The sequence below is a fragment of the Capronia coronata genome (genome assembly GCF_000585585.1).
Source record: "Capronia coronata CBS 617.96 chromosome Unknown acBCG-supercont1.7, whole genome shotgun sequence".
In the NCBI taxonomy this organism is placed as follows: domain Eukaryota; kingdom Fungi; phylum Ascomycota; class Eurotiomycetes; order Chaetothyriales; family Herpotrichiellaceae; genus Capronia; species Capronia coronata.
The window spans coordinates 1019115-1033543 of NW_006912899.1; the positions used below are offsets into that span (position 1 = coordinate 1019115).

The 14429-nt window shown below is 53.3% G+C and overlaps 7 protein-coding genes across 7 annotated transcripts; 3 read left to right on the top strand and 4 right to left on the bottom strand.

Moving 5' to 3' along the window:
* Positions 1–320: 320 nt before the first annotated feature.
* A1O1_07932 (uncharacterized protein) lies at positions 321–2447 on the bottom strand (the record flags this gene model as incomplete). The annotated part of the gene is made up of 1 exon (XM_007728798.1): positions 321–2447. One exon carries the CDS (start codon positions 2445–2447, stop codon positions 321–323), a length of 2127 nt encoding a protein of 708 aa, XP_007726988.1.
* Positions 2448–2932: 485 nt separating this feature from the next.
* Positions 2933–4540, bottom strand: A1O1_07933 (uncharacterized protein; the record flags this gene model as incomplete). The annotated part of the gene is made up of 1 exon (XM_007728799.1): positions 2933–4540. The coding sequence occupies one exon, from the start codon at positions 4538–4540 to the stop codon at positions 2933–2935; it is 1608 nt and encodes a 535-aa protein (XP_007726989.1).
* A 2435-nt stretch (positions 4541–6975) lies between these two features.
* On the top strand, positions 6976–7740 carry A1O1_07934 (uncharacterized protein; the record flags this gene model as incomplete). The annotated part of the gene is made up of 1 exon (XM_007728800.1): positions 6976–7740. The coding sequence occupies one exon, from the start codon at positions 6976–6978 to the stop codon at positions 7738–7740; it is 765 nt and encodes a 254-aa protein (XP_007726990.1).
* A 273-nt stretch (positions 7741–8013) lies between these two features.
* Positions 8014–8605, bottom strand: A1O1_07935 (uncharacterized protein; the record flags this gene model as incomplete). The annotated part of the gene is made up of 2 exons (XM_007728801.1): positions 8014–8505; positions 8558–8605. 2 exons carry the CDS (start codon positions 8603–8605, stop codon positions 8014–8016), a joined length of 540 nt encoding a protein of 179 aa, XP_007726991.1.
* A 1195-nt stretch (positions 8606–9800) lies between these two features.
* A1O1_07936 (uncharacterized protein) lies at positions 9801–10367 on the top strand (the record flags this gene model as incomplete). The annotated part of the gene is made up of 1 exon (XM_007728802.1): positions 9801–10367. One exon carries the CDS (start codon positions 9801–9803, stop codon positions 10365–10367), a length of 567 nt encoding a protein of 188 aa, XP_007726992.1.
* An 831-nt stretch (positions 10368–11198) lies between these two features.
* On the top strand, positions 11199–11966 carry A1O1_07937 (uncharacterized protein; the record flags this gene model as incomplete). Its single annotated transcript, XM_007728803.1, has 1 exon — positions 11199–11966. One exon carries the CDS (start codon positions 11199–11201, stop codon positions 11964–11966), a length of 768 nt encoding a protein of 255 aa, XP_007726993.1.
* Positions 11967–12824: 858 nt separating this feature from the next.
* Positions 12825–14162, bottom strand: A1O1_07938 (undecaprenyl diphosphate synthase; the record flags this gene model as incomplete). Its single annotated transcript, XM_007728804.1, has 2 exons — positions 12825–13880; positions 13941–14162. The coding sequence occupies 2 exons, from the start codon at positions 14160–14162 to the stop codon at positions 12825–12827; spliced, it is 1278 nt and encodes a 425-aa protein (XP_007726994.1).
* Positions 14163–14429: the final 267 nt, after the last annotated feature.

Sequence of the window (14429 nt, forward strand, 5' to 3'; positions counted from 1 at the left end):
CAACGGGAGACGACGTTGGACGGTATGACCTGCATAGAGGATCGTGTTCGCCCCATGCTGGAATGAAATGTGAAAGAGGTTGGGATTCCGTGTCAACGAATGCACCGGAGTGTGGATTGACATACATGAGGTTAGGAAGGAGTGAGTTGAAGATGTGGAAGCGGAGAGGAAGAGCTCAAGTCTCGGCAGATAGAAAAGGAGATCTGTGATATGACCCAAGAAGAAGGTATTTGTAGAAGATTGTGGGCAATTGAACGGATGTCCATCCACTATCCGATAGATGCTCATCCATCCAATCATCCAGCACATTGATCTTCTTCCTATTCATCCTCGGCCTCGTCGTCCTCATCTCCCTCCTCCTCCTCATCAGTACCAATCTCACGACTTGGTCCTGCCTCATCCTCCTCATCCTCGTTCTCGTCCGCATCGTCGTCGTCGTCCCAGGCGTCCTCCGCAATCTCAACCTCGCCTTTGATGTCCCACCTGTCCCCTGTGGCCGCTTGGCTCACGTACTTGACGAATCTCAATGTCCCTTTGTCCCTCAGCACCACACTGAACCGGTTCCAAGAGGCCGAATTCGCAAACAAGATGCCGTCGTCCTCATCTTCGCCCGTGGAGGACTTGTAGACGGCCGGGTCGGCTTTCTTGCCCACGCTAGGAAGAGACTTGGAGTGGACCGATGCCTTGTCGTCGTCGTCATCGTCACCGGCCATGTAGACCTCCTCGCCGCCGAACTCGATTTCCTCAGATGTAGTGACCTGGACCCTTTCGACTTCGCGGGCTTTGTCTTTTCCCTTGCCACTGTCTCCATTTGCATGAGACGTTGAAGTAGACATGCTGTCCACAGCGCCGTTGTTACGCGTTTTTCTGCCGTGAGACATGGCCTCCCTTTCTTCCCCTTGCCCGTCCTCGTCGTCGCCCTCATCCCTCTCCCATCCTTTGCTAGGCGTGATCGAGATGGTGAACTCCAATTGCGGCTGCTCGCCCAGAAAAGGATTGGCCAGGGCATAGTCCTTTCCTCGTCGGAATCTCCTGGCAATCATGTTCTGTCGTACCAGACCTTTTGTTTTCAGCCCCGTGACTAGCGCAAGCCATTTCTTGAAGGCGTGCGAATGCAGTAGGTCGGTCAGGACGCGCGAGATGGGGGTCTTGTCTCGATGCAACGCCTCGGCTCCCTGAAGATAGGCAAACCGATGCTTATGGGGAGGACGAGCTACAGCCCAGTTCGAAGGATGACACTTTGATTGGGAAGAGGCAGTATCCGGCCCCTCAGTCTCAACGCTGGAGATGTACTCTTTGAGTTCTTCCGCAAACTTATGACAGAAGAACTGCTCGAGCTGCAGCACAGACATCTCGGCAAATGAAGCCGAGAAGTCCTCGATCATATCCGGCGTCAGGTAACTCGGAGAGATATAGTGAAGCAGGAAAGTCAGGTCTTGCTCCGTGAGTTCAGCCTCGTCGGTGTCTCCATCCTCCCCAGGATCCAGTTCCTTCTTTGACGCCCGACTATCCATCACGGTTCGGGGCTCGTCAAAATGTCGGAATATCAATTGCGGCTCGTCAAATTCGGTCGCCGCACTTTTCAGCTGAGCAAGGCTGGACTTCTGCGCCTGCGCCTGTTCGATGCCTTTTTCGAACCCGTCCTCCCCTTCCTGCGGGATGTGGAACCATCCACTGATAGCCATGCGGATCCGGCCTCCATCAGCTTCAAGATTGGGTCCGTAATAGACCTCCTCGACGTCGTGATAGCTCTCTCCCGGACGGACAGCGAAGAAGCTCAATTGTCCAAAGGCGGGAGGAATGGTCAAGCTGTGCTCTGCCAACGGGACCTGGATGTCTTCGCCAGCTTTGTTCTTCTTGGTCTCCGTGGGAAATAGTCTTAGACCACCACCCCATTCCGGTCGCCATGGATGATCCGGGTCCGTCAGATATAAGATGTAGCTGACTCTTCGACTTCCAATCACATCGTCGTGGCACAGCAGGTAGCTGCCCGGTGTGTAGACATTAACCGCCATGTCCGTCTTCTTCCCCGACACCTTTCCCGCCCCGGTGACGGTAGAAACCCATTCTCGGAACTCGGCGCTGTACAGGGCATCTCGGAGGCGAACCAGGTTGGGAAGATGTTTCAGAGACTCGGAATCAAGGTTGGACAGGTTCGCAAGGTCGCCGGACTGGTGGATTCGATAAATGTCCGTCTCTTTCAATGTGAAATGGATATGGCTCATGATCTCGCTACGGACGGACCGTAGAAGGGGCCCCTGGATTAAGGAGGGCACCACGGCATGAGGATATGGGCCTGCAACCTCGTAGTTCTTGCGAAAGGCTTGAACGGTCTTGCTCTCGAAGAGATCGGGTCGAAAGGCAGACGTGAGATCAACCGGCGCATGGGCAGACACATTGCGCTTTTTCGCAGGAGGCTCATCCTCGCCGTTGACTTTACGCTTCATCGTGAGCTGGTCACAATGGTTTCTCCAGGAGAAAACAAAGCGGAAAGGGACGACAGTCAAAACTGGTGTGTTTTAAAGTTGTATGGAGAAAAGTTGTGGCCGGTGTGGTTGCGGACAAAAATTATTTGGCGATTGCATGTGGCTGCGAGGAGATTCAGTTTACTAGTATCACGCCACAGTACGAGAAGATCAGAGATATCATACGACAATGTACTTCCATTCAGTTAACTAAAGGCCCATTTCGAGAGCAGTATTGCCTGAGACATTGATTTCTGTGGTACATCACTGAGAAAATTGCCCCAAAACAGTCGTCGGCGAATCTTCCGTTCAATCATCACTCGTCAAAAATGTATATCGAAAAGCTCCAAGGCGCCTCGCCAGTCTGGTGACTACCTAACCGTTCATGGATCCTTCGTAAAATGGTCAAAATCCCAAAAATGCACGCCTAAGATTATCCGCCAAATGTAGAGGCGACATTCAGAAGCTCATGCCGAACTTTTATCCTTGTCCTTGCCGAAGAAAGGAAAAGGTTTGTGGAATCTGTTGCGCGGACTCGGAGTCGCTCGTGGACTGGCCGCAGCAACAGGTTTCTGGGCTGAAACAGACGTCTGCTTCTTGCCTTGCACTTCCCAAGGTGTGACTTCTTCCTTAACGAGCATGTTTGCCCGAGAACCAAGTCTGGCCCGCGAACTATCTGGCCGTTTCTCGAGGGCTTTCTGTTTGCGAGGAGTTGTGGAAGGATTGCCGGTTACATCTTCGTCGTTGCCTTCAACATTCTCGGGCAAATCCGCCATGCGACGGTCTGTATCATTATCTGCTAGAGCTAGCTCTTGTGCTTCTCCTGCAAGGAACGTACCGGATGCAAGATTCGTCTTGCTATTGTGTGCAACAGCCGGTTGTCCTAAAACTCCAGGGCCAGAGGACGTGAAGATGAAGTTCTCCTTTGGCGCCGCCGACAGATTGTGGTTATAATTCGGTTGGCCTTCGAAAGTAGGAGTCACTGGAGATAGTTCTGTTGGAGTAAAGACTGGCGAAGCAGAATGTGCCGGCAGTGGCTCATTACCGGGAGATGGCGGTACTTGAGCTGATACTGACTGCCCAACGCGTAGCCGGCCATCGATGCTCGGATTGGATGGACCATTGTCCTGCGTAGTATGTTGCTTCAAAGACAAGCTTCGACTAGGTACAGTGTCAACCTCTCGTTGAAGTCCTCGGACCTTAGGGACACTGTCTACCGAATTGGCTTGGGACTGATTGGTGGGGGATGGCGAAGGTCTGGAGTGTCTTCCAGGCAGAAGCCGATCGGTTCGATGCTGTGATGCCAGGTCACCGGAGGAGTTGGCTGAGGGGGCATAGAACCGAGTTCGCGCAGAAGCAGTGTGTGATCCGCTTGACCTGCCACGGCTAGCAAGTGAATCCGTTGTCGAACTCGAAGTTCGACTATTCAAACTTCCCCGTTCGTCGTCTCTTCGGTCACGGCTTCCAGTCCTCAGGTAAGTGTTGCCAGAGCCGTCACGTCTGGACGACTTGGATCGATCCTTTTCTCTTTCCTTCTCTTTCTTCTGCATTTGTTTGACGCCGTCAGGGATGCCATCCCATTTTGAGTTGACTTTGGGTACAAAGTCCGGCATCTTTTCGAGTCGCACATTGGGCACCTTAGTTGCACTTGTTGATCCATGCTGCGCAACTAATTGTGCAGCAACCTGATTTAAGGCGACCTGTGTCGGTTCTCGAACCTGGAAAAGCCCGCCCAGGATCGATGGCTTCTTCTTCGGCGGCGGCACCGAAGGCGGCGTAGGAGGGTGGGACTCCTGTCGCGCCTGGACTTTGCTTTGTGCTGCTTCTCGAATTTGCCGAATCGTCAGTCGAGGTTTCTCCGGCTGGCTTTGCACATCGCCGTTATTCTGGTCACTTGGCCCGGGCTCTTCGGTGATGGTGAGACAGTTTCCCTGAGAAGTCTTGTTTGCATTCTCTATTTCCCGGAGCGGTTTGTGAAGGTCCTCGTCTGGTGTACAGGGATCCTCACAACGCTGCATTGATCTTGCAGCTGGAGGATTAGCAGGCTGGGATGCGCTGGAAACCTTCTCTTGCATTGCTGAAATAATCCCAGACCAACGGGGAAGAATGAGGATAGGTTAGGGCGACATGGTAAAGCTTATCGAGGTACAAACTCGCCAATGGGTCGTAAGTGCGTGTATAAGGCGACCTGGAAGGACGACCTTGTTCCAATTGGTTTCGTCAAATGTATAGCGGCGGCAGCGTCCAGCGGACTAGTAGAACATGTGGAGAGGAGTTGTAACGGTCCTCGTTGGAAGCGCCGTGGTTGAGAGGCGCATCCGGTGTTTTGTAGGCAACACTGGCGAAAACAGCAGTATACAGGTAGAGAGTATAAGTGTACAAAGAGAAAAAAAACTCGTTTGTGAGAAGACTGAAGATTCCGGGCGTGACAGGCTCAGGATGGCAGGGCGGAAAGGTGGTTCGCTAGAGTTGTCTGGGGATCATCGATCGATGCAAGGTGGATTTGACAGATGCGCGCACGTGGAATGATACCCGGCTGCTGCGCTTTGCCTGCGAACTATCTGGATTGAAGCAAGTTTTCAAGTCTTTGCCACCAACTCTCCGCACGTACTAGCGAAGGAGGAAGAACGCGAAGCAAGACGTCGATTTGTGTATTATGATTGTTGTTGGAAGGATGGAATGAGAGCAGGCCGTGTAGTCTAGCTGATGGAGGTGTCCCGAGACGGCCGCGCACAAGGACTCCAGCTAGGGATAGGATGGATGCTAGTATGGGCGCCGCGTGGTTGACTCGAGGCCGAGTTGACACAGGATTGGTGCAGAAGAGGCGAGCGATACGAGGTACACTGCATGAGATACACGTAAAAGCCGGCAGACAACGTGCGCCCAGCTGCTACTGAGGTTCTCGAACTCCGGCCTGTGTTACTCCAGTGGACAAAAAGTCGAAGGACAAGGAGTTGGGTTTACAGCTGCGGCAAGCCCCGAAGTATCGCAGTGAAAAGGGCGTCCTTAGCGGTGCAAGGTGCCTAGAAGAGAACAGCAACCAGCGGCAGTGACAGGGGAGCAACAGCACCACTGGCATGCCATCTTGACAGATGTGCCAACTTGAGCACCACAAGTGCCCATTCTGCTAGACTATTGACATCAGGGTTGTCATACAGAGCTTTCCCGGAACGCTTACCCATGCTCGAAACCACATGGCTGTGACTCTCGCCTGTGCTGCCCGTGTGTAGTCTGAGGATTCGTCAAGTAGTAGTACGCACCAGAAGCATGGAAAGCACCCGAGTACGTGGCAGTGTGCCAGCGGCAGTTTTGTAGGAGTCTTTACACTTGCCACGCAGGACACAGGGAAGAAATGATGCCTGAGTACCGTAGGCATTCAGGATCTCGATCCTCATCCATCGAGGGTCGGTGGCTGAGAGGGCAGCTGGCGGGCAGCCCAGTGCAGTGATGCGCGGCGCTCGATGGAGTGCATGGAATGCAGAAAGGTAGGAAGGCATGTGTCTTCAGCTCCGGCACAAAAGCGCAAACACGTTTGGTTAGGGAAATGGCAGCAATATCCACCATCCACGGGTTACTTGTATGTCCATGGTCCTGCCAGTGTCTGTGTGCCGGTGCGAATGCACGCACAAGAGTGCCAGCGCCAGCTTGCCAGTCCGCCCCCCAGCCAAAGGATAGGGGGACACAAACAGGGTCGGCCCCTACAACAACCCAGCCGGCAGTGTGCCAGCAGAGAGGGCGCACGTGGCAGACAGATGCGAAACTTTGTGCAGTGAGTGGACTCGGAGACGACAGCAAGGGGATCAATCCAGCACCAAGGCTCAGCTCGCAGCCTGCAGCCACAATAATGCCAGAGTGCTCCGCACAAGAGTGCAGTAGTGAGTGGGCGACAGGGCACGTGATCCATGTCAAAACATTTGATCAGACAGTGATTTGATTTAAGGTTTGGTGAGGAATTTTTGCATCCTACATAGCATAATGCCGAGCATTTAGTCTGACGCTAAATATCCACTTGGGCTCGGCAGGCTCGGCAGGGCCCCTGAGCGCCAATGGCCGCGCGGGTTTTGTGCAGCGGGGCCGCCATTATTTCTCCCTGGTGAAACTGAGTCACATGCAGTGCCCTGCAGTCCTGTGGCAAACTTGCAGCCTGGACTTCAGGTGACAAACCCGATCAACGATGTTTGCCTCAAAGGACAAACATGTCGATACAACTTGGAATAAACACCAATCCTGTGCATACGTTTGTTGTGCAGAGCCAGGCTCTTGTCGACTTGGGTCTGATTTGTCTCGGTCCTCTTCAGTTCAGGGCTGTGAGGATTTCAGACACTCAATAATATCGCGCGCGACTCCGTCTCATCAGCGTCAATCTGTGGTGTTCACTACTCAGGTGTTTCTGACCTCAGTTTCTCAACACAATCAGTCCTGGGGCGTGCATCCAACATCCTGCCAGTGCACCAGCAGCAGTAGCCCCACAGACGCCAGCAGTTGGGCTTAGGCCCGAGTTTCAGCATCAATGCCGGCCGACACGCAGCCTTCTCATGCCGCCACGCCCCCAACTACAGTCCGCCTAAAGTTGGTCATGCCTGATCACGGCAACCTCCAGGCGCAGACTGGCAATCCCAACACACCTGCCGGGGCTCCTCGGGGGTCGGGACACGAGTCTAGTGGCAGCCCGCAGCGCCCATCCTACTCGCCCGTTACACCCACACTGCCTCACGCCAGCCTGCCGCATGCCAATGATCGCGTTGAACTGCCACCTGCTCAGTTCCTGGATCAGCCTGACCCGGTACCCATGAATTTGGACGACAACCCAGATGCCATGGCCTTAAGAGCTACTCTGTCTATCCTTCAACTTCAACGCCAACAAGCATTGCGGGATATGCGAGACCTCGACAAGATGAAAGAAGCTGCAATGGGTGACCCTGAGCAGTTCGTCAAGGACCTCCAGCAGGGTCGATTGACTCGACCTGGCCGAGAAGGAGTAGAGGTGGATGTGCTGGAGGATGCGGAAGAGGAGACCACCACTGCCGGCGGATCTAAGTTTGGCAAATTCCCCGCGGCGCAGAATGTGATGCGATGTCCGCCGGTGGAATGGGCAAAGTATCACGTCGTCGGCGATGCGCTGGATCGTGTACACGAGGTGCAACAGCATTACCCTGGCTACAGCCAAGAGGAGCAAGGCAGTCATCCCGGTCGACCTCAACCCCATACAGTCGCAGCCCCTTATCGACCCTTCATTGATCGCCTTGACAATACACGAGCAAACCCAAAGTCTTGAGCGTCAACTTCAGTACCATGATCGGATCTGAATTTTCATCTCTACTTAAGAGTATCATGGGAGGAGCTGCATGCAGCAATTCAGCTATTGACTGATAGCGCCTCCAGCAGTAGTGCTGCGCATTTGTGGGCCGGCTCGTTGCCTGTTCACCAGGGCCCTCTGGGCAAACTCGTCCTTGTCGTGTCGCATGACCACACTCTGTTTCTGCCACTGTGAGGCTTGCTCGTCATCTTCTGCCGGGTACCAGGCAGAGGATAGACTGCCTACACTGGCTTAGTCGAGATTCCATGTCAATCTCAAGACCTCCTGGTAAGCCTTCTTGTGTTTGGCGAGCTCAAACTTGTCTGCCATGATGCAGAGAGCACAGCGCGGCCCTTCTCTCATGGCTTTCGCGGTTGCCAGCCCATCTGTAACGATTTTGGTGTCTCCTCCCCACTGGCCTCGGTTGTCGGGATGCAAGAGGTCGATGTATTGGACGCAGCGATAGCACAGGCGCAGATTGCGAGGGACCCAAGATTGCAGACGGGTGAGGACTTGGAGACGGTGGACTCTGGTCGTACGCAGCGGCTTGGGGAAGTAGTAGTGGATGCCGTCTCGCAGCTTGATGGCCTTGGTGGCTTCGAACATGGCTGCGTTCTCTTTGCAGGTGAGCGCAAGCGAAAGGCGATCTGCAACAGTGGGAAGCAGTTTCCAGATGTGGTGAGTCACCTCGAGCGGAAGTTTGAAGAAAGTGTTCTGCTGGGCAACCTGCTTGGACTTGAAGATCTGAAGAATTCTGTTAGTACTCTGCTTGTTCTCAAGGATTGTTCTTACTCACAGATGAATTGATCTTTGGTTCGTTGAGATGGTATCGGACTCGCTTCATGATTCTGCCAGTCTTGACCAACTGTCGCTTTGCTCTTCTTACCGATTTGTATTCGATCTCGAGGACTTCTTCAGCTTCAGCGATCCTGATCGATCCAAGTTAGAGGTGACAACATCCAGAGGAAGGGATACCCTACTCAGCTGGAGTCGGAGGCATCTTGAAAGATCGACGATGATCCTGAGATCAGTGTCAGATCAAGGACTCTTGTTGGATTCTGATACCGACCTTGAATTGACCAGCACTGGTGGACTACTCCACGGTCGATGATCGATGGATCAAGTGGATTTTTGGAGTGTGGAAGAAGATCTTTGGAGGATCGTGGGATGAAGAGAGAGACTTAAGTAGGAGGCAAGAGGAGTGCCAAGCTCGACGACGAGCTCATGTCGACGCAGTGCAAGTGACGAGACTCTTGGCTGTGCGTTGTTGACGCTTCACGAGATGATGTCGTCGATATGGTTGCGCTATCGACAACCATGGGTGAGGAAACCTGGAACGGATTGTTTTGTGCAGGGTTGCGGATACATATTGAGAGCGGCCGCAGGACTGGCAAAGACAACCATGGGACGCAAATTTCACATAGCTCATTCAACAACACCAAGTCAGGGCAAATGGGTCACGAGAAATCATACACAATGAATGTGGTGGACATGAATCCGGCCTTTGAGAAAACCCCTGTGCAGTGAGCAACGTTCTCAGCCTTCCTTATGTAATCAAAGCCCGACGAGGGCTCTACATGTCACGTGCTACACGATCCACATGCAGTGTCAAGCGTGGGGAGAGTGACATCACCTGTCGATGGATGAGATATGGTTCTTCTGTCATAGGTAAGTTGCTGACCAGCAGTGAATGACTACATCGTCCCAAGTCACAAAACAACTCGTAGCTTGCCAGTTTCTGAGCATAGTTCTACTTGATCAACCCATTTTGCCATACTCTACACATATCTTGGGCTTTCCCAGAGATACTACAATCACCTTGAAAGCAACAATTCCTGGGCCCGCTGGAGTAGACTTCAGACGACGTCGCGCCTCGAGCACCTCACCGGCTTGAAACTCTGACCACAGAAACCAAGACAGATTCTGTGTCTCTTAGGAGAGGGGTGAGAACAGCTACACTCTCGAGCATTACCTACCAGGCGCACTCGGCCCTACCCAGCACTATTGACCCACTCCTCGCATTTCCTGAGCCACCGAAGATGTCGTCGTCCCTTGACCCAACAGGGCCTTCGCAGCCAACTGAGCAAGCGGGGCTCAACCAAGCTCAGAACCCAGCATCAAAGACTTCCGCCGAAGAATCCACCTCCCATGACCCTGCGAACAAGTCGGACAAAATCATCGACCGTCGCACCTCACATGACGTACCGTCCCAACACGGCGAGGCGGCGCACCCAGGTGCTAGGGGATCAGGGGAGCGTGGCCCTCTGACAGAAAAACTGATACCAGAATCGGACGCTCAGAACTACTCAGAGGGCGATAGCAACCTGGATGGCGAGCAAATGCGGATGCCTGGCGAAGGTGACGTCGCCGAAGCAGTGCGCTCAGGCGGCGGGGGAGGACATGGAGAGGAACAAAGCCTGACGGAGGATGTTGGGAAGAAACAGGCTGAACACGAGCGGGAGCTGCACAAGCGAGGAGAGCGGACAGGCAGAGAGATCGAGGAAGAAGAGAAAGAGGATTGGACGGGCAGGAAGGCAGACATCGCGACTGCTCTAGGGGACGGGAGGGACAGATCTCCTAAGGTTGTGCTCGCTCCGGAGGAATAAGCGACAGCGCTTAGGAAAGGAGTATCGGATTGCGGAGAGACGGAATACCCAGGAAGGCAAGAAGATCAAACCAGAATATCGAGGATCTCATGAAATGCCAGGTAATCGAGCTGACTCCATAGAGCAATGCCGAGTTACACTGGATCTTACACGTTATCGCATAGCCTTGTGAAGGGGCCATCACTTATCTTCTTTGGGAGGCGACATCTCATACATGCTCCTATGCTTGCCACCAGCATACGCTACAATGATGGCAGTTCAGTCGCTTTCAAGGTATTACTTCGATATCCGTCTGTATCGTTAACCCCCTGTAAATACCCTCGAGTCTGCCAGGTTGAACCACCCACTCGTTCGCCCCAAGTTATGACGCAGGATAGTCGCGCTGCCTGCAACGGTGATGAAAAGAGATATCCAGACAACAAAGAAAACATGCTGAGAATAGGCGACTGCTTTCGCCCTTCCGTTCTTCAAATGGGCTTTGTTTGCCGCATCGGGGTGACAAGCCATGGCTCTGATCTCGCACAGGACCAAAGGCAGTGGCAGCGGAACAAAGAAAGGGAACGCAGCATCACATGAACTCGCACGCAGAGTCGCCTTGACCGGTTGTCACCACACGAGAGAGTGAACTCTCGAGATGGACATCTCCCACTTCATCTCGGTTTGTAGGCGCTGTTGAATTGCGGCTAACTGTCGAGGACATTTTGAATATTTGACAAAGACCACGACTCCCTGGAACAATTACCAAGTGAGTGAGGATACGACAGACCAGCAAGGGTACACAAGATGTGTTATTACAAAATTTATATCTTCCAAGCATGTGGGCATGTCTCCATGTCTGGTACCCCGATCAGCAACCCACCTTGTCCCCATAGGAACCGAACACAGAGTCCAGGGTCATCACGGACAGCATCGACAAGCATAAGAGAGAACGGGGATTGCAGCACAGACACCAACGAAAAGAATGCACAAGAGGGACCACACTCAGCACAGTCGCAGCCACCAGGAGCGTCGCCGGTGCAGTGTGTGGAGAAGCTCGATCATCCCTTGCATACTTTCAGCGTCAACAGACTCTGCCAGGCCTGCCAACAGGAGCGCGACATGAGAATGGAGATTCTCGACAATCATGTCAGCCAGGATACCGCGAGACGGATATCTGCCCGAACGGGCGAGCGCAATCAGCGGGGTTTCGAGCAGGGGCGACGCATCTACCGTAGCTCGACTGCATTGCCGATGAAAATGGAGGCCAAGGCTAACCCGAGCCCGAACTTGAGCTGGAACATCAATGTGAAGACGAAGTTGAACCTGAGTAGGGAATGGATGGCTGGATATCTTCAGGGAAGCGAGATCGGCAGCTCGAATGCAGCGTCACCACGGGCCGCGTGCGAAACGGCGGTTGGCTGTCATGGTGAAAATCGACTTGCTCAGAACACCACCGAGTCTCGAGAACTGCGGTTGGGGCAAACGTCGCCTTCATTGCTCTCGATCTCAAGTTCTTGTGGTCGGTCTCTCAGCCTGATCCCCTCGCCGTCGACGCCGGTGCGGTTGTCATTTGCCGCCTTGGGTGATGCTCGTGCAACCGGCGCGGTGCAGACGAGATAGGCTCCGAAAGTCGATCCGGAAGGGTATGTATAGTATGTACAATAGAGATGAAACCTGCTGGTCAGGGAGGTTCGAAAATACTACCTATCCAGCTTGATCCAGATATCCCTGTTTACCCTTCAACGTACCGTGATGAGGAACGCTTCTTCTTGGAGGATGGGCCATCATTGCACAAGCTTGATCCTGGATGGAGCGAGAACAGATCGCTAACCAAGAGAAAGCCTTGACGTCTGAGGGAGCGGCTCGGAGCCATCAGGGCCAGATGGTTCCCTTGGGTAGGGGAGTCGATGTCAAGCCTCGTCTCGGATGTCGCCGCATATGTGTATGGAGCGTGCGGCTCAGCTGGCTGGGAAACAAGACATAGATCTATCAAGATTAAAATGATGAACTTCCTAGCAATCGGGCCTTGACAGTAGTTGGTCCCGGGTTGTATCGAGGTTAGACACGCAAACTGAATGAAGATTGTGGTTTGGTCAAGAGAATAAACTCGAAATTTCCATTTTATATTAACCCCCAGACCAGTCTATCACCCGGCTTTTCTTTGGCTACTTGCCTACCTACTCATAACGAATTGCCGAGAACCTCTCGACATCATTACTGTTCGTTTAGGTATAGGGAAATTGCTCTAGGTGAAAGTAGGTCATACCTTGATATTACTATGTGAGGATTTCTGGGGCTGGAGACTCGGGGCTTCTTCCGCTCCTGTTGCACGTACATGCAATGCCGAAATGACAACGGAGAAGAGCAGATGCCACAGGTATGTCCTGGCCTGTTCTAGTATCGAACACTTTATATCTATGCTATACAAGTTGTGTCAACCTCCACTGTATGTGGACTGTGCTGAACGGCTAGGGCAATTCAAGCGGCATGCACTTTGGAGCCTCTGGTAGGCGGTATACCCGTCGACGTTCGTGCAGCATGTTTCAAGGGTTTCTTTCTCGCCGCAGCCCTTTCCGATCGCTGTTCCTTGCTCTCCTGGTCGTTGTCCCATTGCTCGGCTTTGATCGTACGCCACTGCCACTCCCATAGCACGGGCAGGAAACTCCACAGATCAAAGTCCGGCCACAGCACGTCCAGGAAGACGATCTGCGTGTCCTGATGGCACTGCCACAGCATGAAATCCGAGAGTCGACTTACGCCGCTGGTACGGACGAGGAGGTCTACCGGCGGATCACCCGCGGTGTACATGTGCGCGCTGAGCGTATCGGGGGTGATCAGCTCAGGGGAGGGATAGGTAGAATTTTGTTGATGGCCCTGAGAGCCTTTAGATGGTGAGGTCTGAGTAACTCCAGACGTAGGCTCGGGGAAAGGAGATGCGGTATCAGAATAGCCGTCAGGATGGAGCGTGGTGGAGGTGGATACGGAGGATGTGTCGCGTTCGGAGGCATCTTGCGAGTATGATGAGAGAGAGGTCGTGCTTGAAGAAGGCGACCGCAGTCCCGGCGCCTGTGTGTATGCCGCATCTGAGTTCGTGTGCTGACTGAACTGTTGCGAGCGGATTGTATGCGCTATTCGCTCTTCTTTGAATGTGCTTGTCCGCTCCTTGTCTGCACCTTCTGCAGGTATAGGATGACTGAACTCTTCCACTGTTTCTCGAATGGCCGAGGTGATCTCTTCTCGACTGGTATATGGGAAACACACGTTCAGCACACAGTTGTTGTTCCCCGAAGTCATGCTGACCGCCTGATCCACGACCTCCAGGACGTCGGGCTTGATTAGTTCCCGTTGGCCTAGGATGCGAATGCTTGCGCCGTATCGATCGAGCAGGTCGCCGTGCTCGACGAGTTGCTTCAGTTTGATCTTGGCCATGTCCATCAAGGCGTCGACTTCGTATTTCGACCGTTTGAAGTTCTCAATACTGAAGGCGTAGATCGTGACATGGGTGACCCCGGATTTGTAGCATACTTCGAGAATCTGGTTTCAGTGTCAGCATTGAGATCTGCTGTTTTACGATCATCCTTTTTTTCTGCATACCTTAGCCAATGCCTCGAACCCCAAATTATGTCCCTCCACAGTCTCTATCCTGTGTCTCTTTGCAAACCTCCGGTTCCCGTCCATCACGAATGCCACATGTTTGGGGACAGGGCCCTGTCGTAGGGCTCCAATGAGCAGTTCACGCAGCTGGTTCAATGCCCATTCCGCGGGCGGAGAGGACCAGAGCCAGTTCCGAATGTGCGAAATATGTCGCGAGGTCATTGCGAGGGTCGAACGAGCGTGAAGGTGGAATGATGGTCTTTGCTGCGCATGGGTCGATGGGCCGTGGTCGAGCCCGGTCGGGTTGTTAGGACAAAGCGTGAGCGTTCACAGCACTCTCCTCGGAAGGAGAAGTTTACGTGAGAGACAATCGCTCAAGTAGGGCACTGCAAAGGAGTGTACATAGGTAGCTAGGACGTGCAGTCGGTGTACCAGTGGATGAAGTCGTGATGGTCCAACCCAACTCTGGCCTTTCTCTCACGAATCCAG